Genomic DNA, 24,315 nt, shown 5'->3' with positions numbered 1-24,315 from the left:
CAAATTGATGATGCCTGGAGGTTTACGGCAGGGAGTTTCTCCCTTTTGCCACCTGCTATTGGGGACTCGGGAGTTGATCGACTCAGGACTTTGAGACCTTTTTTTTTTACTGTGCCTATGGTCTGTTCTTTATCAAATTATGGTATTGCTTTGCACTGCTGTAACTGTATGTTATAACTATGTGGTTCTGTCAGTGTTAGTCTTTGGTCTGTCTTGTTTTCTGTGAAATCACTCCGGAGAAACATTGTATCATTTCTTAATGCATGTATGCATTTCTAAATGACAATAAAAGAGGACTAAGTGTTCTCATAATCTAAACTGTAACAGACAAGGCACCAGTTAAACAAAAGTCACACCAACATAGAGAGTGTACACACCGGCATACAGAGTACAGTTAAGCAAAAAAAAAATTAAATTAAATTAATCGCACTACAAGCTGTTGCACAACAATCAGAGATCTATGATGGCAGAATACAATCGCCCTTGAAATCTCCAAGTTATAGAATTCAGATCCTCACTCTCCCCAATACTAGAAGTTTGTAAGTAGCTGATCACCGAGGCACCTGTAGATCTCAGTTCACTGCAGGTGACCTCTTTCAAGAGTCTTTCAACACACTTCATTTTATATCAGACTACACTGACACCTTCTGGCTTTGTTAGTGTTTTACCACAAGGCTGTACATGATGAAAAATCAATTTTCACTGCCATCAACTGTACGTTGAACAGCAACAGAAAAACACTGAGCAAATTAGCATACGGTGTATCAAATCTGCAACATGCTGTGTAAATATGTTCCCGAAATGTTTAGTATAAAATAAATTCAGGAAAAAGCACAGCACTTAGAATAAAAGACCAGATAATGTAATGGAAGTAAGGACTACCTCAAACAAATGTTATTATTATGTTCCATAGTACTTACAATTAATGTAAGTCAATTCATCTTTATGCAAAAAAATCTCAATATCTGTGCACCACTTTGTAGCCTCAAAGTCTACATCTATGCAATAACCTAAAGTATTTTCCTCTACACACCCAATCTTGTGATTACAAGGACAAGGGGGATATGGAATCTTGACACATTATGGAGTAATTGAACAGAAATACAATAATCTTGAACAAAACCTCTAAATTCACTTTAATGTACACTACTGAAATTACATATTCAGAGTTGCAATGGTACAGGAGGCTATTCAGCACATCATATCCATGCCAGTCCTCTGCAGAACTACGCAGTCAAGACATTCTATGGCCCTGCATGTCTCATATCCATTTTCCTAGTTAAAACAAATTCAAAGTTGCAGTAAAGAATTAATTTGTCAACTTAAAAACTGAATTGAAAAAACTAGTAACCTGCAACTGTAATTCAGCACTCTGCAACTCAGTAGGAAACCCACAGCCTCACTGGGAGGAATAAAATGGAGAAAAAGGTTTCTTTACCATAAATAAAATGAAACAGAATTTATTGGGGTTTTAAGTAATCAGTAAAATTATTCTTTATGACTCCAGTGGTAGCTCCTCAACCATACACATGCATTCCCCACAGCTGAGGGACATTTTGTAAACATGTAGAATTAGAGCAAACATTGCAGGATTATAGATAAATGCTTGACGTGCTACAGTGCAATCCTTGGACAGAGGCATTCAGAGAAGCTTAACTTAACATACTGAACCTGCCACAGACGTCAGCCAGTTCTGAGAGGAGAATAATACCTACATTTCATAATGTCCCATCAGCTACTTTATCACAAACGCAGCTTTGGTTGATATTCAGTTGAAGCAGCAGCCTATTTGCACATGCACAATTAAACAAATGATTGACGAATGTGGTGTTAATAGTGCTTAAAGAGGTAATATTAAACAAATCACTTACAAAGATCATTGTGAGAAGTATTAAAAGATCCAAATGAACAGCCAACACACAGAATGCAGGAGGAACTCAGCAGGCCAGACAGCATCTATGGAAATGAGAACAGCTGACGTTCTGGGCCAAGGCCCTTCCTCAGTACTGTTCTCCTTTCCATAAGTGCTGCCTGCCTGCTGACTTCCTCCAGCATTTTGTGCGTGTTGCTTGGATTTCTAGCATCTGTAGATTTTCCCTTGTTTGCAAATGAACAGGCAGTTTAGTGACTTCCACTGCAGGGGCAGTGTTTGCACTGTGTGGGGGATGTGGGAAGTCTGGAAGACATCCACTCTCCCAGATAAACACTTCTGCAGCAGGTGCACAAAGTCGCAGCTTCTGAGATAATGTATTAAGAAACTGGATCTGCAGATTACAACAGGAATTCTGCAGATGTTGGAAATTCAAGCAACACACATCAAAGTTGCTGGTGAACGCAGCAGGCCAGGCAGCATCTCTAGGGAGAGGTACAGTCGACGTTTCGGGCCGAGACCCTTCGTCAGGACTCGGGGTCGAAGGGTCTCGGCCTGAAACGTCGACTGTACCTCTCCCTAGAGATACTGCCTGGCCTGCTGGATCTGCAGCTTGATGACTTTCAACTCGCACAGAAGAATGAGGTGGTGATAGACTGAAGCTACAAGGAGATAGTCACTCTTAGGTTGCAGTAGACGGGTAACCAGATGACTGTCAGGAGAAACAAAGGAAATGCACAGCCAGTGCAAAGTACACCTGTGGATGTTCCCCTCAATAACACGTACACAACTTCAGATACTGTTGAGGGGAATGACCTGGGGGTTGTGGGGTTGTGGGGTTGTGGGGGGGGGGGAGAACCACAGCAAATGGGTCTCGAGCACTGAGTTTGATACTGCAGTTCAGAAGAGCAGAGAGGTAAAGAAGACTGCAGTGTTAATATGAAATTCCAGAGTCAGAGGAATGATGAGATTCTCTGGGTGCGTTAGACACCCAGACGGTACTGTAGGTTTGTAACTAAAACAAAGTGAGGCATTTTATGTTTCAAAAAGAAAAAAAAAACTCATTTTATTGAACTTCAAAATCTGAACACAAAGCACACTTTTTACATAATTAAATCATGTCAGACCAGCCTCTTAAAGAGCAACACCAACTCAATGTCAGTGGTTGGGAATAACGTACATTTCCACCAAATACCTTATCCTACACAGTTCCCCTCAGAATTCACTAAAACCAGCATTTTGAGCCTGGCTTGGATCCTATGTTCTGTGGGTGGAGTAGCAGCAGGTTACACAAGTTGTGTTGTCATGCTCATGGTCATTTTGTACGCCAATGGAATCTGGATATAATGGATGATTTTTCCTCACTGGTACTCTACACAGGCTGCAGTCCAATCACGCACATCTTTCCCAAGGCCATGCCACACAAAGTTTAGTGCATCCAGATTCTGTGAGGCCTTTCAGCCCAGATGCAAGAGGCCATATGGAGTTAAAAACAGTCCATCTCCAGTTTGCGGGCACTATCGAACAAGAGCGACCGGTTGAGACATCACACAGGAAAGAAACCGCAGCTTCCCCAAACTTAATGCCAGCCAGCTGCAGGTGCATGAGCGCTGTTCAGCAAGACTGGACCACTGAATCAATAGCTTGGGTCGGCTGCCACGTATGTGTATGCCTCAACAGTTGGCTATGAGAGGCAATCAGCCACACCATTACTTTTCCCTTGATATCTTATATATCAGTTGTAAACTCGTATGTAGGCCTGTTGGCATTGCTGCCATGCAGTCCAAAGGTCTAATATTTTGGCTATCAGTTGCACAAGGGATTTGTAATCAATGAACGCTGTGAAATGGTGACCCTCAAGAAGAAAATGAAAATGGTAGACAGCCATACAGAGACCGAAAAGTTTGTGCTCAAACATGCTGTACTTCCTTTTAAGGGGGCCAGAGCTGCCAGCTAAGGGCGGCAAGTAGCTGCCACATGCCTCCAATCAACTGCTCTTGCACAGCACCACAGGAAGGTCTGAAGTGTCAATAGTAATGGCTATGGGTGCACTGGGGAGTGAATGAGCCAGTAGGGTCACATTGGAAAGAGCATCATCAAATGCCCTAGTCATATCTGCTGACCAGTCAAGCACTTGATTAGTAGTATTGCTTTAAGCGTACTATACAAAGGGGAGCACAAGTTCAGCAGCTCGCAGAATAATGCGGTAATAGAAATCCACTATACCTAAAAACTACTGTCGTGTTTTTTTTTGCAGTAGTGCAGGGGGGTAGGAAATCCATAACACCAGATTTTTCGAAGGGAGGGGTTTCACACATTCTGCAGAGATTCAATGACCAAAGAAGTCAATGGTTGTCAACCCAAAGTGGCATTTAGCAGGCATTATTTAATAATCACCCCGTGTAGCAGTAATCAAAGCGTGCAGAGATGAGATATGTTTATCAGATTTGGATGCAATGGTGACAAGTATGTCATCCAGATAAACAAGAGGAAAATCTAAGTCTCTTAATACAAAGTCCATCAGCCATTGGCAAGTCTGCGCTGCATTTTTCAATCCAAATAGCATGCGCAGTATCTCAAGAGGCTAAACGGGGTTATCACAGGCATTTTGGGAATGTCCTCCGAGTGCACACACACACTTAATGGTAGCCCCCAACTAGATCGACTTTGAAAAAATTAACTTTCTGGTTAAACATGCTGAAGTGTTTAGTACATGTAGGACCAGGTAACAATCAGGGGTAATGGCCTTGTTAAGGTATCAGTAATCAGCACATCGGACATAGTGACAATATGGAGGGGCAACTCCCCAGGGCTATTCGACTAGCATACAAAGGCAAATACTTCCAACAGCCTTCGCAGTTGCCAGCTTTTCTGGTCCACTCTATGGGCGCAGGCATGGACTGGCAGGACAGCTGTGGGAATGTGGTGCTCGATCCTATGTTTTATAATAGTGCAGAATGTGGGCTTGGTGATGTTTGAGAATTTGCCCAGCAGTTGAGTAAACTCACAGAGTGGTGCATGCACTTGATACATTATGAGAACTTACTGGGGGAGCACCTTAGCACCCGAAGTCTCAAGCCAGCAGTTCTTAAGATCAACTCATAGTCCTTGGGCACACAGGAAATCTGCACCAAGCAAAGGTCTAGCAACTTTAGCCAGGACGAAGTCCCATGTGTAATACCTCCCACTGAAGCAGAGCATACTCGTCATGCTTCCCAAGTCTGGATCATGCTGCCATTAGATGCCTCCAGCAAGGTTTTGTTACTCTTTACCTTCTCATCAATAGGCAATGCTGGCAATACACTAACTTGAGCTCCCGTATCACACAGGAGGCATACTGTAATGAATAGTAGACAACCCTGGCAGCTGGGATCCACGGTGTTCACAAATCTCTGATGTCCTGTTGTGCTGGCACTGTCGAAGCTGCAAGGTGGTCAGCAGTTCTTAGTGTTCGTACCAAAGCAAGCATGGTAAAGACACAAGTCTTGCATAGTCTGTTTCATAGCCGCGGGAGTCCTTATGTTGAAGACCATGCTGACTGGGCTTATTGAGGTAGAGAATAGAGGAGGAATGGTATATCGCTGCCTGGCTGAGGGTAGACCATCAGCCATTTAGTTCTTCATAGGTGCATGAGCAAGGGCTATGCGAACTTGATCATGCATTTGCTGCACGAAGAATTCTTTAAAAATAAAACAAGGATAGTGATTTCCCAGGAGAGACAGCATGCGGCCCAATAACTCTGATGGCTTATCATCGCTAAGATCAGGCAAGCAGAGCAACTGTTTTGTATGCTCAAACCCCGATAGTCCAAAAGTTTCAAAAGGTAAGTTTTCAGCAATCAGTATTTATTGTGTTCAGGCACGTGATCTAGTAGACTCGCCACTCTCACATCTGTGTAATTACTGAGTAATGCTACCACACTAAAAAAATTTGGTGTCATTGGCAGTGATTTCTCACTGCATGTGTTGGACCTCGGCTTATACAAACAAGCAACAGCATTTTGCTCCCAAAACTCCAGCAGTTTCAAAGTGATTGTGTTGTCCGACATGTTGAAAAATTCTAAAATCGCCCTGGAGCATCAGGGTCACCAATATAGGTTTTCACAAATAAAATGAAGTCAGGCGTTTTATGTTTCAGAAAAAAAATGTTAACACATTTTATTGAACTCCAAAACCTGAACACAAAGCGCGCTAAAAGCCTTTTATGTAATTACGTCATCACATCAGACAAGCCTCTTAAAATGAAGCCCCAACTCAATGCCATGCCAGTGGTCGTGAGTTATTTACATTTCCACCAACTGTGTGACCTGACAGTATGTTGCTTCCCTTGTGCCAGGATCAGGAATGTCTCAGATCGGGTCCATTGCATTCTCAAGGGCGAAGGTGAGCAACCAGAAGTCTTGGTGCATATTGGCACCAATGACATAAGTAGGCAAGGTGAGGAGGATCTGAAGAGAGATTTTAGGGAGTTCCAGGGTAGTAATCTTTGGATGTCTGCCTGTGCCAGTGAAGGTAAGAATAGGATGATTTGGCAGGTGAACATGTGGCTGAGGAACTAGTGCAGGGGTCAGGGGTTCAGACTTGTGGATCATTGGGCTCTCTTCTGGGGAAGGTGAGATAGTGTTCAAAAGGGATGGGCTGCACCCAAGCCTGAGGGTATCCAATATCTTTGTGTGCAATTTTACCAGAGTTGTTCAGGAGGGTTTAAATTAATTTGGCAGAGGGATGGAAACTGGAGTGATAGTGCTGAGGATGAGGTAGTTGGTTTACAAACAAACACAATCTGTAATGAGACTCCTAGTAAGGAGAAGCTGATGACAGGGCAAAATTGCAGTCAACAGGAGGAGTTGCAAAGTAAAAGGCAGACAAAAATCATTAAGGGTGAATACAGGACTGAAGGTGGTATATCTGAATGCGTGCAATATACAGAATAAGCTAGATGAACAGGTAGCAATGTTACAGACTGGCATGTATGATTTTGTAGGCATCACTGAATCATGGCTCATGACTGAAAGATTAGGGCCAGAGGCGATGAATTGTTGTGGGTAGAGCTAAGGAACTGCAAGGATTAAAAGACACTGATGGGAGTTATATACAGACAGTAGTAAACATATATGGTCTACAAACTATAATGGGAGATCGAAAATGCATTCTCAAAGGGCAATGTTACAAAAGTCACGGGGATTTCAATTTCATGGGGGAAAATCAGGCTGGTGCATGACCCCAAGAGGGGGAATTTCTAGAATATCTAGGAGATGGCATCTTAGAACAGCTCGTGGTTGAACCCACTAAAGGATCAGCTATTCTGATTGGGTGTTGGGCAATGAACCAGAATTGATTAGAAAGCTCAAAGTAAAGTTAGGAAAAAGTGATCATAATATGATCAACCCTGAAATTTGAGAAGAAGTTAAAGTTAGATGTATCCGTATTATAGTGAAGTAAAGGGAATTACAAAGGCATGAGAGGAGTTGGCCAAAATTGATTGGAAAAGAGTACTGGCAGGGATGACGGCACAGCAGCAATAGCTGGAATTTTTTGAAGCAGTTTGGAAGGCACAGGATATATACATCACATAAAGGAAGAAGTATTCTAAAGGCAAGATGACACAATTGTAGCTAACAAGAGAAGTCAAAGCCAACATAAGAGCCAAAGAGAGGGCATATAAATTTAGTGGGAAGTTACAGAAACACGGACAAAACGTCGGACAAACTCAGCAGGCTAAGCAGCATCTATGGAAAAAAAGAATAGTCAACTTATCGGGCCAAAACCCTTCAGCAGGACCCTTCAAAAGGTTTCAGCCCAATATGTCGTCTGTACTTTTTTCCATAAATGCTGCCTGGCCTGCTGAACTCCTCCAGCATTTTGTGTGTATTGCTCGGATTTCCAGCATCTGCAGATTTTCTCTTGTTTGGGAAGTTAGAGGATTGGGAAGCTTTCAAAACCAACAGAAGGCAACTAAAATGTCATTGAGGAAAAGAAGAAATATGCAAATAAGCAGGGTAATAATATCAAAGAGGATACCAAAAGTTTCTTCAGATACATAAAATGTAAAAGAGAGGATACTGGACTGCTGAAAAATGATGGAGGGGTAGTAATGGGGAGGGGGGAGAGAGAAGACAAGGAAATGGCAAACAAACCAAGTATTTTGCATCAGTCGTCACTGAGGAAAGCACTAACAGTACGGTGTAAGTTCCAAGTGTCAGGGGTTAGAATTGTTATTTTTCCTCCCATTACTAGGGAGAAGCTTCTTGGGAAACTGAAAGGTCCGAAGGTAGACAAGATACCTGGACCAGATGGTTTCAGAACCCCAGGGTTCTGAAACAGGTGGTTGAAGAGATTACGGAGGCGTTAGGAGTGATCTTTCAAGAATCACTAGATTCTGGAATGGTCCCAGATGACTGAAAAATTGGAAATGTCACTCCACTCTTCAGGAAGTGATAGTGGCAGAAGAAAGGAAATGATAGGCCAGTTATCTGACCTCAATGTTGGGAAGATGTTGGAATTGATTGCTAAGAATGTGGTTTCGGGGTACTTGGAGGCACATAATAAAGTAGGTTGTAGTCAGCATGGTTTCCTCAAGGGAAAAACTTGTTCGACAAATCTGTTGAAATTCTTTGAAGCTAAAGATGGCACACTTCTGTCAGCTCATTAACGTAACATATAAATTTTTCCTATTCTAGTGCTTCTATTTTCCTTTTCAGGGTGGCTGGGGTCCTGTTGGGATCTTTGATCTACAGTGGCACTCCAACTGGGATTCTGCACAGCAGTAGGTTCCCGTTCTTGGAGCTCACCAATTGGCAGCATTTTGATATGTCCAGGTTCAGCCTCAAGTCAGGCATCTTCAGGGTTTGGCCTTGTGCAGCCCTGTGTACATGAATTCTTGCCAGCGTTGCAAAGTGAAGCGTAGTAGGAGCCAGAACATCAAAGACAGCAAGAGCGGCTGAAGGACTCAGCTCTCTCTCTCTGTCTCTCCCTTGTTTGAGAGAGCTGGTGAAATTTCAAAATGTTGGAGTGAACAGTTAGTTTTTGCTGGACTGTAGACCATGGTCTCTCTTTGGGGGCTTTGCTGTTGCTTGTATGGTGGGTGGTGGGAATGCTGATGCTTTGTGGTAAAGTAAGCAGGGGGAGGGTTGATGCCACTTGCACGTGGGAAGGCAGCAGGGAGTTTTGGGGTTCTTATCCTTTATTCTGTCATTCATTCTTTGGGGTTTTTCTTCTGTTTTGAGGATGTCTGTGGAGAGTAAGAATTTCAGGTTGTGTATTGTATACATTCTCCGACATTAAATGGGAGCATGGAACAATTGGAAAAAAAGCAGGATAGACAAAGGAGAATCGGTTGATGTTGTGCACTTGGATTTTTAGAAGGCCTTTGACAAGGAGCCACACATGAGACTGCTTAACAAGGTCAGAGCCCATGGTATTACAGGAAACATTCTAGCATGGATAAAGCTATGGTTGATTGGCAGCAGGCAAAGAGTGGGAATAAAGGGAGACTTTTCTTGTTGACTGCCGGTGACTAGTGGCTTTTCACAGGGGTCTGTGTTGGGACTGCTTTTTTCATTATAACGTCAATGATTTGGATGACAGAACTGATGACTTTGTGGCTAAGTTTGCAGACACTACAAAGCTAGGCAGAGGGGAAAGTAGTGTTGAGGAAGCAGAGAGGCTGCAGAGGATTTCAACGGATTAGGAGAATGGACAAAGATGTGCCAGATGGAATACAGCATCAGGAAATGTATGGTCATGCACTTTGGTAGAAGAAATAAAAGTGTAGACTATTTTCTAAATGGAGGGAATGTACACTAAGCTGAGGCACAATGGGACTTGAGACTCCTTGTGCAGGATTCCTTGAAGGTTAATTTGCAGGTTGAGTCTCTGGTGAGGAAGGTAAAACTGATTTATTATTATTACAGTTACTACCCCTCAACGATCAGGCTCTTGAACAGAAGAGGATAACATCTCTGTGGAAGAAATTTCTGGATAAAGGGTTAAAATACCCAAGTTTTTAACACCTTGTACCTTCCTTTAATTAGCAATTGTAACACCCTGGGAAAAGTTTCACTGCTAAGGTAATCGCCTTTCTGTAGGAGCAGTGTTTGGGTTATGGTTAGAGATAACGGGTGCTTTGGAATGTGAGCTGGTCACAGAGATGAAGGGAGAAGACACTGGAGCAAACCAGTCATAGAATTCGACCCAGTGGGGGACTGTGATTCGATGCAGTGAGGCACCACGGTTGACTGAGGAGCCGTGAATAGGCATCATGGGAAGAATAGGGCTCCAACTTGTGCACATTGGACTGCTTAATTATAATGAGCCCTTTTTGTTTTTTTTCTTTCTTTTCATATGAACTCTTTAATTAAGATTCATAAATATAATCATTTAATCGTATGCAGTGTGCTGTCTTGATTCTTGGCACTGAGTTGTAACAGGGTAGCAAATTTCCCAGCATCCACACAAAGCGGGGTTTGGGGTGAGAGAGCCATCTCAATCTCACAGGTTTGGCGAGACCAGAGTATGTATTCCCTCGACTTACGCAGCCAAGGAAACCAGGCAGGGTTTCACAAGATACCTAGTGCTGGCCTTAGTGCACAACACAGTGAAGGTCATAGATTGTAGGAAGGACCCTGTGGGTTTCCAGGTTTCTGTGTGGGTTTCCAAGTTTCTGACAATTAAAAAGTGTGTCTGGCTTTCCTTCACCTGTCAGGTACTTACATACAAAATAAATTATACTTCTGTACTTTAATGACTTACTAGATCTAAGGATTTAATGAACTTTCTATATACCATAAATAAAGAGTCACTGTTCAGTTTGGGTTTTCAGCACACTTGCAATAATCAATCTTCGTTTCAGGAATTTTCTAACAACCTATCTGCGTGTTTTGGGCAGAAAAGGGAAGGACTCTGGCATTTTCATGGGAATTAATAAGACACGCAGGATTGACTTCTTTTTAAAAAAATTCTTGACTGAGGCAATTGGCTTTGCGTGCATGTTTAAAAAAGGCTGTGATCCACGTTCCCTCTAAGCTGTGCATGGGTGCGCACACACTCATTTTTCAACCAGCGCACAAAGGAAATGAATGTGCGCACAGAAGGTTAGTTACCTAAAATAATGTAGTAATTAATAATCACACTTAATGAAAATAATCTTTTAGCTAAATGTTTCTGTTAACTAGTTAGTCGTTTTTTCAAATACCACAATGCACGTCATTAATTTACGTCACCTCACCTTTCCTGTTCCGGTTTGTACAGCTGCATCATGGTGGCAGCCATCTTTGGCGGACAGTGTTCATATTGTAAAGTTTACAAAGGACCTGTCTCAAATCCTGTAGATAGCTTACTAAGTTTTTATTGAAAAAGACCAGTCAAATGACCCTATGGCGAAATACTGTCCTAAGAAATTGATAAACATCACAAACAAAGTAGCTTTACAGGTTTTAAGTGATGTCTTTGATGAACTGGCTACACTGTGCAAGATTCTGCAAAAAAGTGGCCTGATACCAATTGATTCACTTCATTTTGCACAAGGCAAAATTAACAAGGTAAGAAAGCAGTATCTGGGAGACAATGTTTCGTGGAGTGACAAAGTTAAAGTTTTGCTGAGCCAACAACGTGAAGAAAATGTCACAGTAGATACAAGTTCGCTGTTGACTTTCATAAATAGTCTTTGTGTTCATTTAGAAGAAAGGTTTCCTGAAGATGAGGTACAAGAATGGTCAGCTTTTGATTTCTCCTCAATTGCAGATTGTGACTTCACATTTGGTGAGGAACAAGTTAATGCCTTATGTCTAAAATATCATGATCTTCTAGCTGAAAATACTGTAATAGTTAGATAGTTTAATGATTTCAAATATTCCGTGCAAGAAAAAATTAAATCCAAATTGATTTCAAACTTTGTTCAAATGGTGGCATTTGTGCTTCAAAATGAACAGTTTTGTGACCTTGCACAGTTGGTGGATATTAGGGGAACCTTTCTTGCGTCTCGTGCGGACTGTGAGCAAGGTTTTAGTCTAATGAATCAACTCAAAAACAAGCTGAGAAACCGTTTAGGTGAATGTCATTTGGATATGTTAATGAGAATCAAAAGCTATCAATTGGATGGAAGTTCTATTAGTCTAGATACAGTTTACAAAGAATGGGTAAATGCCAAAGACAGGAGAGAGAAAAAATTAACTGACTTAAATATGTATGTTATTTTGTTGCTATTCTGTGCAGTTTTATGTCAAATATTTTGTAAACCTATTTAAACTGTGCCATGTGTGCATTCAGTACGCACATACTTTAGTCACAGGAAAAAATTTGCACAACGTAAGATTTTTGCACACACCACTAAAAATTAGAGGGAACAATGGCTGTGACTATTGATCTTTGGAAGACTTGATGATCGTATCATTAGCAAATCATTCTTCCCTTATTCATTAAAGGTATTCTGTAGTCACTTTGAAAGCTGTGTCCAATTTATTGGTGATAAATTTTAATTGAATTTCCTTAACAAATTAATTTCCTTAACAATCTCGCTTTAAGGACTATATTGTTATTTCACACTCTCATTATTTATTGCTACTTATTTATATTTGCATTTGCAATTTATTATCTTCTATGCTCTACTTGACCTTTCATTGATCCTGTTTACTGTTACTATTCTATAGATTTGCTGAGTGTGCCCACAGGAATACATATATGTACTCTGATAATAAAATCTACTTTGAAACAAATCTTATACATAATACATATCAGATTTGCAAAGAAAATAAGACATCCAAAATAATATGTACCTGCAGCTCCTCTGAGATTCGTCTTAAGTGACTGGTTATCTTTGTAATGAGGTCACAGTACATCTGCTCTGAATGTTGCTGGCACACACACTTGTAAACACAACTAAAATTAAAAGGAAAGATAATCTAGCTTTTAGTCTTGACATTGCTCATTAGACAATCTTCCAAAAGCATATTTGATCAAAAAGGAAAAATACATTGTGTATATCTGACACACATTATATTTGTTCAATGATACATCCACCCTTGGAACCGATCCTTAAATCCAGTATGATGCAAGCTGGCTCCTACGGATTTATGGGTTTTAGAGTTATTACTAGGCAAGACACAAAGTTGACACTGGTGAGAGAACATAGAAAATCTACAGCACATTACAGGCCCTTCAATCCACAACGCTGTGCCAACCATGAAGTTGTCTAGAATTTCCCTACCATACAGTTCTCTATTTTTCTAAGCTCCATGTACCTATCTAAGAACCTCTTAAAAGACCCTATTGGATCCGCCTTTACCACCTTCGCTGGCAGTGCTTTCCACGCACTCACCACTCTCTGTATGAAAAACTTACCTCTGACATCCCCCTTGTACCTACTTCCAAACACCTTAAAACTATATCCCTCGTGTTAGCTATTTTAGCCCTGGAAAAATACCTCCGGCTATCCACACCATCAATGCCTCTCATCATCTTATACAACTCTATCAGTATACCTCTCATTCTCTGCCACTGCAAGGAGAAAAGGCCAAGTTCACTCAACCTGAGTCATAAGGCATACTCTCTAACCCAGGTAACATCCTTGTAAATCTCCTCTACACTCTCTCTCTACAGTATCCACATCCCTCCTGTAATGAGCTGACCAAAACTGAACACAGAAAGATACATCTTTATGTGCCACTCTTTGCCAAAATTGCTAAATGGATGTGAAATTTCGCCAAGGGCACACCTACTCAGTTATATAGCACAAAATTTACTGCCATTTTTATTAAATTTTACCAAAATGCAAGGTTTACAGTTTAATGCAAACTGTTAATGTCATCAAGCCTTAACAGTTACACCACAAAAACATTTTTGGCTTTCAGAACATAACACATTTAAAATGAACAATACACTTAACCTACGACATCTAGTTATCTCATCCAACCTCAAATGGAAAGCATTTACCGTATCTATACCCTCATAATTTTGTATATCTCTATCATTTCTCATTTCCCTATACTCCAAGGAATAAAGTCCCAATCTATTCAACCTTTTCCAAAAACTCAGGTGCTCATATCCCAGCAGCATCCTTGTAAATTTTTTCGTACTCTCAATCTTATATCTTTCCTGTACGTTGGCAAACAGAATTGCACACAATACTCCAAATCTGACCTCACCAATATCCTATCCAATTTCAACGTAACATCCCAACTCCTATACTCAATATTTTGATTTATGATGGCCAAAAGTTCTCTTTACAGCCTTATCTACCCATGATGCCATTTTCAAGGAATTCTGGATCTGTAACAGATGTCTTTGTTCTACTGCACTCCTCAGTGCCCTGCCATTCACCATGTATGCCCTACCCTTCCAAAGCAAAACACATCACAATTGTCTGCATTAAATTTTATCTGCCATTCTCAGCCCAATTTTACAGCTGGTCTAGATTCCACTGCAAGCTTTGATAGTCTTTCTCAGTCTACTACACCCCTAATCTTGGTGTCATTCAAAATAACTAGATCTGTCCTGTAACAAAGCATGCACCCAGGACAAAAATATCCTCCTGTGACAATACAGATTGGGATTGAAGCACATTCTTACATTTCCAGTCCACATCTCTCTGCAACAAGGCTGGCAATGCAGTCCCCTTTAGTTACAATTAAGTCTTTGTGGGATTCAGAACCACAACATAATACAGGACTGAAAACGAAACTCATTTCAATACTTCGCATCATACCAGCTAGAGATTCATAGAGTCATAGAACACTACAGCACAGAAACAGTCCCTTCAGCCTATCCAGTCTGAGCCAAACCATTCATCTGTCTAGTCCCATCAACCCACACCTGGGCCATAGCCCTCCATATCCCTCCCATCCACGTACTTATTCAAATTTCCCTTAAATGTTGAAATCAAATCCACATCCACCACTTGCGCTGGCAGCTCATTCCACACTCTCTCCACCCTCCGAGTGAAGAAGCTCCCCCCCATGTTCCCCTTAAACATTTCACCAAACTCATGACCTTTAAATTGTAGTCTCATGCAGCTTTGGTGGAATAAGCCTGCTTGCACTTACTCTATCATTATCATCATGTGCTACGTCATTTGACATAGGTGATCACGGTATTTGACCATGATTGTTCTTGGCAAATCTTTCAACATTGGCTTCTGCTGGACAGTGCCTTTCTTTACAAGATGGGGGGAAGCACAGCCATTATCAATACTCTTCAGAGATTATCTGCCTGACGTCAGTGGTCACAGTACCAGGACTTGTATTATACACCAGCTGCTCATAGGACCATCTACTTCCTGCTCCCTGATCCGGGGGGGATTGAGGGGCTAAGCAAGTGCTACACCTTGCCCATGGGTAACCTGCAGGATAATGGAGGGAAGGAGCACCTTACACGTCCTTTGATAGAGGCACATCTCCACCCCACCCCTCTATCTATACCTTTCATAATTTTGTATATTTTATCTAATCTCCTCTCGTTTTAGGGAATAAAGTCCCAACCTATTCAACCTTCCCTATACCTCAGGTCCTCAAATCCCAGTAACATCCCTGTATTTTCTCTATACTCTTTCAACCTTATTTACATATTTTCTGCAGGTAGGTGACCAAAACTGGACACAATCCAAATTAGGCCTCAGCAATATTTTATACAATTTCAAAATAACATCCCAACTCCTGTACTCAATACGTTGATTTACAGTATGAAGGCCAATGTGCCAAAAGCTTTCTTTACAACCCTATCTACTTGTGAAACTACATTCAAGGAAATACAGATCTGTATTCCCAGATCCTTCTGTTCAACCACATTCCTCTGTGCCCCAACACTCAGTGTGTAAGACCTACTCTCGCTGGTCCGCCCAAAGTGTAACACTTCACACTTGTCTGCACTAAATTCCATCTGATATTTTTCCAGCTGGTCCAGATCTTGCTGCAAGCTCTAACAGTCTTCCTAACTCTCCACTACACTCCCAATCTTAGTATCATCTGTAAATTTGCTGATCCAGTTTTCCACATCAATCATCCAGATGGTTAACATTGATGACAAACAAAGGACCCAGCCATGATCCCTGCTACACACCACTAGCCACAGGTCTCCAGTCAGAAAGGTAACCATCTATGACCACTCTCTGGCTTCTTCCACGAAGCCACTGTCTAATCCAGTTTACTATGTTGTCCTGAATGTCATGTGGGATCTTGTCAATGGCCTTGCTAAAGTCCACATAGACAACATCCACTGCCTAGCCTTCATCAATGTTCCTGGTAACCTCTTTGGAAAAACTGTAGAAGATTTATTACACATGATCTACCATGCACAAAGATATATTGACTATCCCTAATCACTCCCTGTCTATCCCAATACTTATATTCAGTCCCTTAGAAAACCTTCCAATAACTTTCCCACTACTGATGTCAGCTTCACTGGCCTATAAATCCGTAGCTTATTCTTAGAACCTTTCTTAAACTACAGAACAACATTAGCTATCCTCCAAGCCTATGGCAACTTAACTGCAGCAAAGGACATTTTAAATACCTCTGTTAGGCCCTTCAGCTGGCTCTCCATTTCATAGTGCCCTGGCTTGTGTATCAGGTAGACAGCGAGGATGTTGACCCCGACCAGTGGAGGTCCTCCTGTAGAACCACGGCAACATCTGCACCAGCCTCCCACAGGATTCAAGAGAACACCTTATCAGGTCCTGAGGATTTACCCACCCTCATTTGCCTCAAGAAAGTGAACTCTTCCTCCTTTGTATTCTCTTGCATTTCTTACACTCCAAATACTTCAGCTGTTCTACCTGCCTATACCTGCAATGCACCTCTTTTTTCTTAACCAGGGCATCAATAGCTCTCAAAAAAATCGAAGTTCCATAAACCTGTTAAACTTGACTCTTATTCTGACAGGAACATACAAAATCTGTATTCTCAAAGTTTTGCTTTTGAAGGCCTCCCAGTTACTAAATACACCTTTGCCAGCAAACAACTTGTCTGAATCCACACTTGCCAGATCATTTCTAATACGATCAAAATTAGCCTTTCTCCAATGCAGAATCTCAACCCAAAGACCAGGTCTATCCTTTTCCATAATTACTTTGAAAGAGATTTCATTATGATCACTAGATGTAAAGAGCTCCCCAACACAAACTTCTGACACCTGCCTTGTCTCATTCCCTAATAGGGGATCGAGTATCACATTCTCTCTATTTGGGATCTCAATGCACTGATTAAGGAAACTTTCCTGAACACATTTGACAAACTCAATCCCATCCAACCCTTTTACAGTATGGGAGACCAAATCCCTATGTGGAAAGTTAAAATCACCTATCACAACCTTATGTTCATGCAACAGTCTGTAATCTCTCTACAAATTTGCTCCTCTAAATCCTGCAGACAGTTGAGTGGTCTATAACATAATCCCATTGACGAAGTCACACCTTTCTTATTCCTCAGCTCTATCCATGAAGCCTCACGAAATGAGTTCTCCAGTGTGTCCTGACAGAGCACTGCCAAGAGGTGTTTCTCACAGGTCGGCAGCGGTTATTTAAAAAGGGAGCTTTGAGGGTATTTGTCCATTGTTCCTGGCCAATCAGCAGCATCAACAGAGCTCTACGAACTAAATAAAAGTACAGAAGGGATAAGCAGAGCAACCAGTGTCAGGAGTAGGCCAGTGGCGAGAGTAGAAGCAACAGGTTTTGGCTCAAAAGAGGTGACAGCTAGGAAGAGATGTCAGCTCTGTGTAAAGGGTCTATTAAGGTTTCCTCTTTGTGTTTTTTCCCTCTCTTACTGTACTATTTAAATGGCTGTGATGTGTTTGTTGTGCCAGATGTTGGGAGAACTGGGAGACCCAGAGCCTCCCGGGGAACTACATCTGTGTGAAGTGCATCCAGCTGCAGCTCCTTGAAGACCGTGTTAGGGATCTGGAACAGCAATTGGATGACCTTCGGCTTGTACAGGAGAGTGAGGATATATTTGATCAAGGTTCACCCCAAAGTTGCAGGAGGCAAGTAGTGACTGTCAGGAGAAATGAAAATAGGCAGTTAGAGCAGAGCTGCGGCCATTCCCCTCAAGAACAAGTATACCACTTTGGATACTGTTGTGGGGGATGACCTCCCGGGAGAATGCCACGATGACTGGGTTACAGGCACTGAGCATGGGTCTGCGGTGCAGAAGGGAAACAGAGAGAATAAGGGAGTGGTAGTGACAGGGCACTCGATAGTGAGGGGAACAGACAGGAGATTCTGTGGATGTGAACGGGACACCCGGATAGTATGTTGCCTCCCACTTGCCAGGGTCAGGGATGTCTCACATCATGACCGCAACTTTTTGGAGAGGGAGGGGGAACAGCCAGATGTCTTGGTACGTATTGGTACTAATGACAGAGGAAGGAAAAGCAAAGAGGTCTTGAAAAGAGAATTTAGAGAGCTAGGTAGAAAGCTGAGAAGCAGGACCTCCTGGGTAGTAATTTCTGGATGCTGCCTGTGCCACGCACCAGTGGGAATAGAAATAGGATGATTTGGCAGATAAATGCGTGGCTGAGAAGCTGGTGCAGGGGGCAGGGCTTCAGGTTCTTGGATCATTGGGATCTCCTGGGGGAGGCATGACCTGTTCAAAAGTGACGGGTTCCACCTGAACCCGAGGGGGACCAATATTCCTGTGGACAGGTTTGTTCGAGCTGTTGGGGAGGGTTTAAACTAACTTGGCAGGGGGGGTAGGAACCAGACCAAAGGGACTCAGGATAGGACGGATGGTGAAAAAAGTAAAGATAGCATGCAGTCAGATTGTCAGGAAGGGCAGGCAGGTGATGGGTCTTAGTTGCAGCCAACAGGCTAAGTATTAAATCATTCAGGATGCAGAATCAAAAAGGACATCAAATATGGTACTCAAGGTGTTGAATCTAAATGCGCATAGTATAAGAACTAAGGTGGATGATCTTGTTGCAATATTACAGACTACAAGGTATGATGTGGCCATCACTGAATTGTGGTTTAAGGATGGTTGTAGTTGGGAGCTGAATGTCCAAGGTTACACGCTATATTGGAGGGATAGGAAGGTAGGCAGATGGGGTGGGGTGACTCTACTGGTAAAGAATGGCATCAAATCAGTAGAAAGATGTGACATAGGATCGGAAGATGTTGAATACTTGTGGGTTGAGTTAAGAAAGTGTAAAGGTAAAAGGACCCTGAAGACAGGCCTCCCAACAGTGGCTGGGAGGTGGATCATTGGGTACAACAGGAAATAAAAAAGGAGAGTCAAAAGGGCAATGTTATAGTAGTCATGGGAGATTTTAAACATGTAGGTCGATTGGGAAAATCAGGTTGGTAATGGATCTGAGCAGAGTGAGTTTGTTGAATGTCTAAGAGACGGCTTTTTAGAGCAGTTTGTCATTGAAAAGAGAAAGGGATCAGCTGTACTGGATTGAGTGCTATATAGTGAACCAGAGGCGATTAGGGTAAAAGAACCGTTAGGAACCAGTGATCACAACAGGATTGTGTTCAACTTGAAATTTGAAAGGGAGAAAGTAAAGTCTGGTGTAACAGTACTTCAGTGGAGTAAGGGAAATTACAGTGGTATGAGAGAGGAGTTGGCCAAAGTAAATTGGAAGGAGCTGCTGGCAGGGATGTCAGCAGAGCAGCAATGGCGTGCGTTTCGGGAAAAATGAGGAAGGTGCAGGACATATGTATTCCAAAAATGAAGAAATACTCAAATGGTAAAATAGTACAACTGTGGCTGACAAGGGAAGTCAAAGCTATTGTAAAAGCAAAAGAAAGGGCATACAAAGCAAAAATTAGTGGGAAGATGGAGGATTGGGAAGTTAAAAAAATCTAGAGAGCAACTTAAAAAAATTTTTAGATGGGAAAAGATGAAATATGAAAGAAAGCTGGCAAATAATATCAAACTGGATAGTAAAAGCTTTTTTCAAACATATTAAAAATAAAAGAGAGAGTGGATATAGGACCACGAGAAAACATGAGAAATAATAATGGGGGAGGGGGCAAGGAGACAGCTGAGGAATTAAATAAGTATTTTGCGTCAGTCTTCACTGTGAAAGACATAGCAGTATGGCTGATGTTGCAGTGTGTGAAGGAAGAGAAGTGGGTGCAGTTACTGTTACAAGGGAAAACGTGCTTAAAAAGCTGAAAGACCTAAAGGTACATAAGTCACCCAGACCACAGGAGCTACACCCTAGGGTTCTGAGGTAGGTTTAGAAATGATCTTTCAAAAACCAGAGGACTGGAAAATTGCAAATGTCACTCCACTCTTTAAGAAAGGAGTAAGGCAGCAGAAAGGAAATTATGGACCAGTTAGCCTGATCTCAGTGGTTGGGAAGACGTTGAAGTCAATTGTTAAGGATGAGGTGATGGTGTACTTAATGACACAGGACAAAGTCAGCATGGTTTCCTTCAGGGAAAATCCTGCCTGACGAACCTGTTGGAATTCTGTGAGGAGATCACAAGTAAGATTGATAAAGGGGATGTAGTCAGTGTTGTATATTTGGACTTTCAGAAGGCCTTTGACAAGGTACCACACATGAAGCTGCTTACGAAGTTAAGAGCCCATGGTATTCCAGGAAAGTTACTAACATGGTTAGAGCATTGGCTGATTGGTAGGAGGCAGGGAGTGGGAATAAAAGGATCTTTTTCTGGCTGGCTGCCAGCGAATAGTGGTGTTCACAGGGGTCGGTGTTGGGACCACTTCTTTCTATGCTGTTAATAAATGATTTAGATGATGGAATAGCTTTGTTGCCAAGTTTAGAACATAGAATAGTACAGCACAGTACAGGCCCTTCGGCCCAGAATGTTGAGCCGACCCTCAAACTCTGCCTCCCATATAACGCCCCACCTTAAATTCCTCCATATACCTGTCCAGTAGTCTCTTAAACTTCACTAGTGTATCTGCCTCCACCACCGACTCAGGCAGTGCATTCCACGCACCAACCACTCTCTGAGTAAAAAAAACCTTCCTCTAATATCCCCCTTGAACTTCCCACCCCTTACCTTAAAGCCAAGTCCTCTTGTATTGAGCAGTGGTGCCCTGGGGAAGAGGCGCTGGCTATCCACTCTGTCTATTCCTTATTATCTTGTACACCTCTATCATGTCTCCTCTCATCCTCCTTCTCTCCAAAGAGTAAAGCCCTAACTCCCTTAATCTCTGATCATAATGCATACTTTCTAAACCAGGCAGCACCCTGGTAAATCTCCTCTGTACCCTTTCCAATGCTTCCACATCCTTCCTATAGTGAGGTGACCAGAACTGGACACAGTACTCCAAGTGTGGCCTAACCAGAGTTTTATAGGGCTGCATCATTACATAGCGACTCTTAAACTCTATCCCTCGACTTATGAAAGCTAACACCCCATAAGCTTTCTTAACTACCCTATCCACCTGTGAGGCAACTTTCAGGGATCTGTGGACATGTACCCCGAGATCCCTCTGCTCCTCCACACTACCAAGTATAAAGTTTGCAGATGATATGAAGATTGGAGCAGGGGCAGGTAGTGTTAAGGAAATAGGTAGGATGCAGAAGTTCTTAGATTTGGAGAATGGGCAAGAAAGTGGCAAATGAAATACAATGTTGGAAAATGCATGGTCATGCACTTTTGTAGTAGAGATAAATGTGGACTATTTTTTTTTTAAATGGGGAGAAAATCCTGAGATGCAGAGGGACTTGGAAATCCTTGTGCAGAACACCCTGAAGGTTAACTTGCAGGTTGAGTCAGTGCTGAGGAAGGCAAATGCCATGTTGGCATTCATTTCAAGAGGTCTAGAACACAAGGACAGGGATGTGATGCTGAGGCTTTATAAGGCACTGGTGAGGCCTCACCTTGAATATTGTGAACTGGCATTGGAGAGGGTCCAGAGGTGGTTCACAAGGATAATTTCAGGAATGAAAGAACTTTCTATCATACAAAGAACATTTGATGGCTCTGGGTCTGAACTTGCTGGAATTCAGAAGGATGAGGGGGGGATCTCATTGAAACCTTTCGAATGTTATACTTTTATACTTTATATTTTATAGTCGCCAAACAATTGATACTAGAATGTACAATCATCACAGCGATATTTGATTCTGCGCTTCCTACTCCCTGGATTACAAATATTAAAAATTGTAAATATTAAAAATTTAAATTATAAATCATAAATAGAAAATAGAAAAATGGAAAGTAAGGTCGTGCAAAAAAACCCAGAGGCAGGTCCGGATATTTGGAGGGTACGGCCCAGATCCGGGTCAGGATCCGTTCAGCAGTCTTATCACAGTTGGAGAGAAGCTGTTCCCAAATCTGGCCGTACGAGTCTTCAAGCTCCTGAGCCTTCTCCCGGAGGGAAGGGGGACGAAAAGTGCATTGGCTGGGTGGGTCGTGTCCTTGATTATCCTGGCAGCACTGCTCCGACAGCGTGCAGTGTAAAGTGAGTCCAAGGACGGAAGATTGGTTTGTGTGATGTGCTGTGCTGTGCTGTGTTCACGATCTTCTGCAGCTTCTTTTGGTCTTGGACAGGACAACTTCCACACCAGGTTGTGATGCACCCTAGAAGAATGCTTTCTACGGTGCATCTATAAAAATTAATGAGTGTTTTAGGGGACAGGCCAAATGTTGAAAGGCCTAGACAGAGCAGATACGGAAAAGATGCTTCCTATGGTGGGAAAGTCTAGGACAAGAGGGCACAGCCTCAGGATAGAGGGGCACCCTTTCAAAACAGAGATGCGGAGAAATTTCTTTAGCCAAAGGGTGGTGTGGAATTTGTTGCCACATGCAGCTGTGGAGTCCAGGTTGTTGTGTGTAGTTAAGGCAGAGATTGATAGGTTCTTGATTGGACATGGCATCAAAGGTTACAGGGAGAAGACCAGGAATGGGGGTTGAGGAGGAGATTTTTTAAAAAAGGATCAGCCATGATTCACTGGGGGAGCAGGGTCAATGGGCCAGATGGTCTAATTCTGCTCTCATGTCTTAGGGTCTTATAACATTTTCCCTGACCAATAATGACACCTCTTTCCATGTAATCCATCCTGCTCAATCATGTCTAAATCAATAGAATCTCGGAACACTGAGCTGCCAGTCCTGCCCCTCCTGCAACCAAGTCTCACTGAAGGTTACAAAGCCATCATTCCATAGCTCAGGCTCATCCTGCAATATTTCTTGCATTGAAATATACGCAGCTCAGAACTTTACTCCCACCGTTCTCAACAGTTTGATTCCCAACTTTGTACATAGGCTTAACAACATCTTTCTCCACAACCACTCCAATATCTGTTCTGGCACTCTGCTTCCCAACCCCCTGCATATTAACCCCACCTCCCCCACCAGAAACACTAGCAAACCTTCCCACTAGGATGTTAGACTCCTTCCAGTTCAGGAGCATACCGTCCATTCTGTACAGGTCCCACCTACCTTGGAAGAAAACCCAATGATCTAAAAATCAGATGCCCTCACTCCTGCATCATTTCCTTATACACATATTAAACGATATGATCTTCTTATTTCTGGCCTCACTAGCACGTGGCACAGGTAGGGTAGCAATCTTAAGATATCAACCCTGAAGATTCTGTCCTTTATCTTAGCACCTAGCTCCCTGAACTCCCTTTTCAGGACCTTCACCCCTCCTACCCATGTCATTGGTAGCAATGTGGATCATGAGCTCTGGCTACTTACCCTTCCACTTAAGAATGTTATGCACTCGATTCAAGACGTCCCTGACCCTTGTACCCTGGAGTCAACAAATCCGGGGATCTCGTTCTCATCCACAGAACATTCTTTGTGTTCCCTTAACCAACTGATACCCTGTCACTACAGCTCGCCTCTTCTCCACCCCTCCTCCCTTCTGAGCCACAAAGCCAGACTCAGTGCCAGAGACCTGATTGTTATGGTTTCCCTCCACTAGATCATTCCCCCCTCCCCTAACCCACAACAGTACCCAAGGCAGTATACCTATCGAGGGAACAGCCACAGGGGTTCTCTGCATTGGTTACCTATCCCTTTAACCCCTCCTGACAGTCATCAAGTTACCTGCATCCAGCACATTAGGTGTAATACCTCCCTGTATGCCCTGTCTATCAATGCCTCACCCTCACGAATGATCCAGGGTTTACCTAGTTCCAGCTCCAACTCCTTAATAGGGTCTGTAGTCTTCAGGGCCACTGGAAGTCTCCCAGCATTTCCACACCCCACAAGAACAGCATTCCAACACCCTTTCCCGGCATCCCCACTGCTCTAAATGTACAATAAGAAAAAAAAGTAACAAAAAAACCTACATATGGCCTACTCCTCTCTTCACCGAAGTCTCACTGAGTCAAAGCCCCAACTCCCCACTCCTTCACTGGCCCACTCATACAACGCCCACTCCACTTAAACCCAACTTCTTTTTAATTGGATCTTGCCAAGTGTCTAATTATGTGTAATCCACGGTCTCTTTAGGTACTGTGGCGGCATAATGTCTGATAAAAAAATAAATCAATCCGAATTTCCATTAGACCATTGGTAAGCCG

General features: G+C 42.5%; 1 protein-coding gene across 2 annotated transcripts in view; it reads right to left on the bottom strand.

Annotated features, from left to right (window-relative positions):
• Positions 1-24,315, bottom strand: part of cacul1 (CDK2 associated cullin domain 1) — a 173,743-nt gene that overhangs the window by 124,467 nt on the left and 24,961 nt on the right. For both annotated transcript variants that reach the window (XM_063072081.1, XM_063072082.1), the window contains exon 3: positions 12,642-12,744. In XM_063072081.1, the coding sequence (XP_062928151.1) occupies positions 12,642-12,744 (103 nt within the window). The remainder of the gene's footprint in view (positions 1-12,641; positions 12,745-24,315) is intronic.

This window comes from Mobula hypostoma, chromosome 19 (genome assembly GCF_963921235.1).
Source record: "Mobula hypostoma chromosome 19, sMobHyp1.1, whole genome shotgun sequence".
Taxonomy (NCBI): domain Eukaryota; kingdom Metazoa; phylum Chordata; class Chondrichthyes; order Myliobatiformes; family Myliobatidae; genus Mobula; species Mobula hypostoma.
Note: the sequence above shows the minus strand (reverse complement) of the source record. Positions and strands in the feature narration are given on the sequence as shown.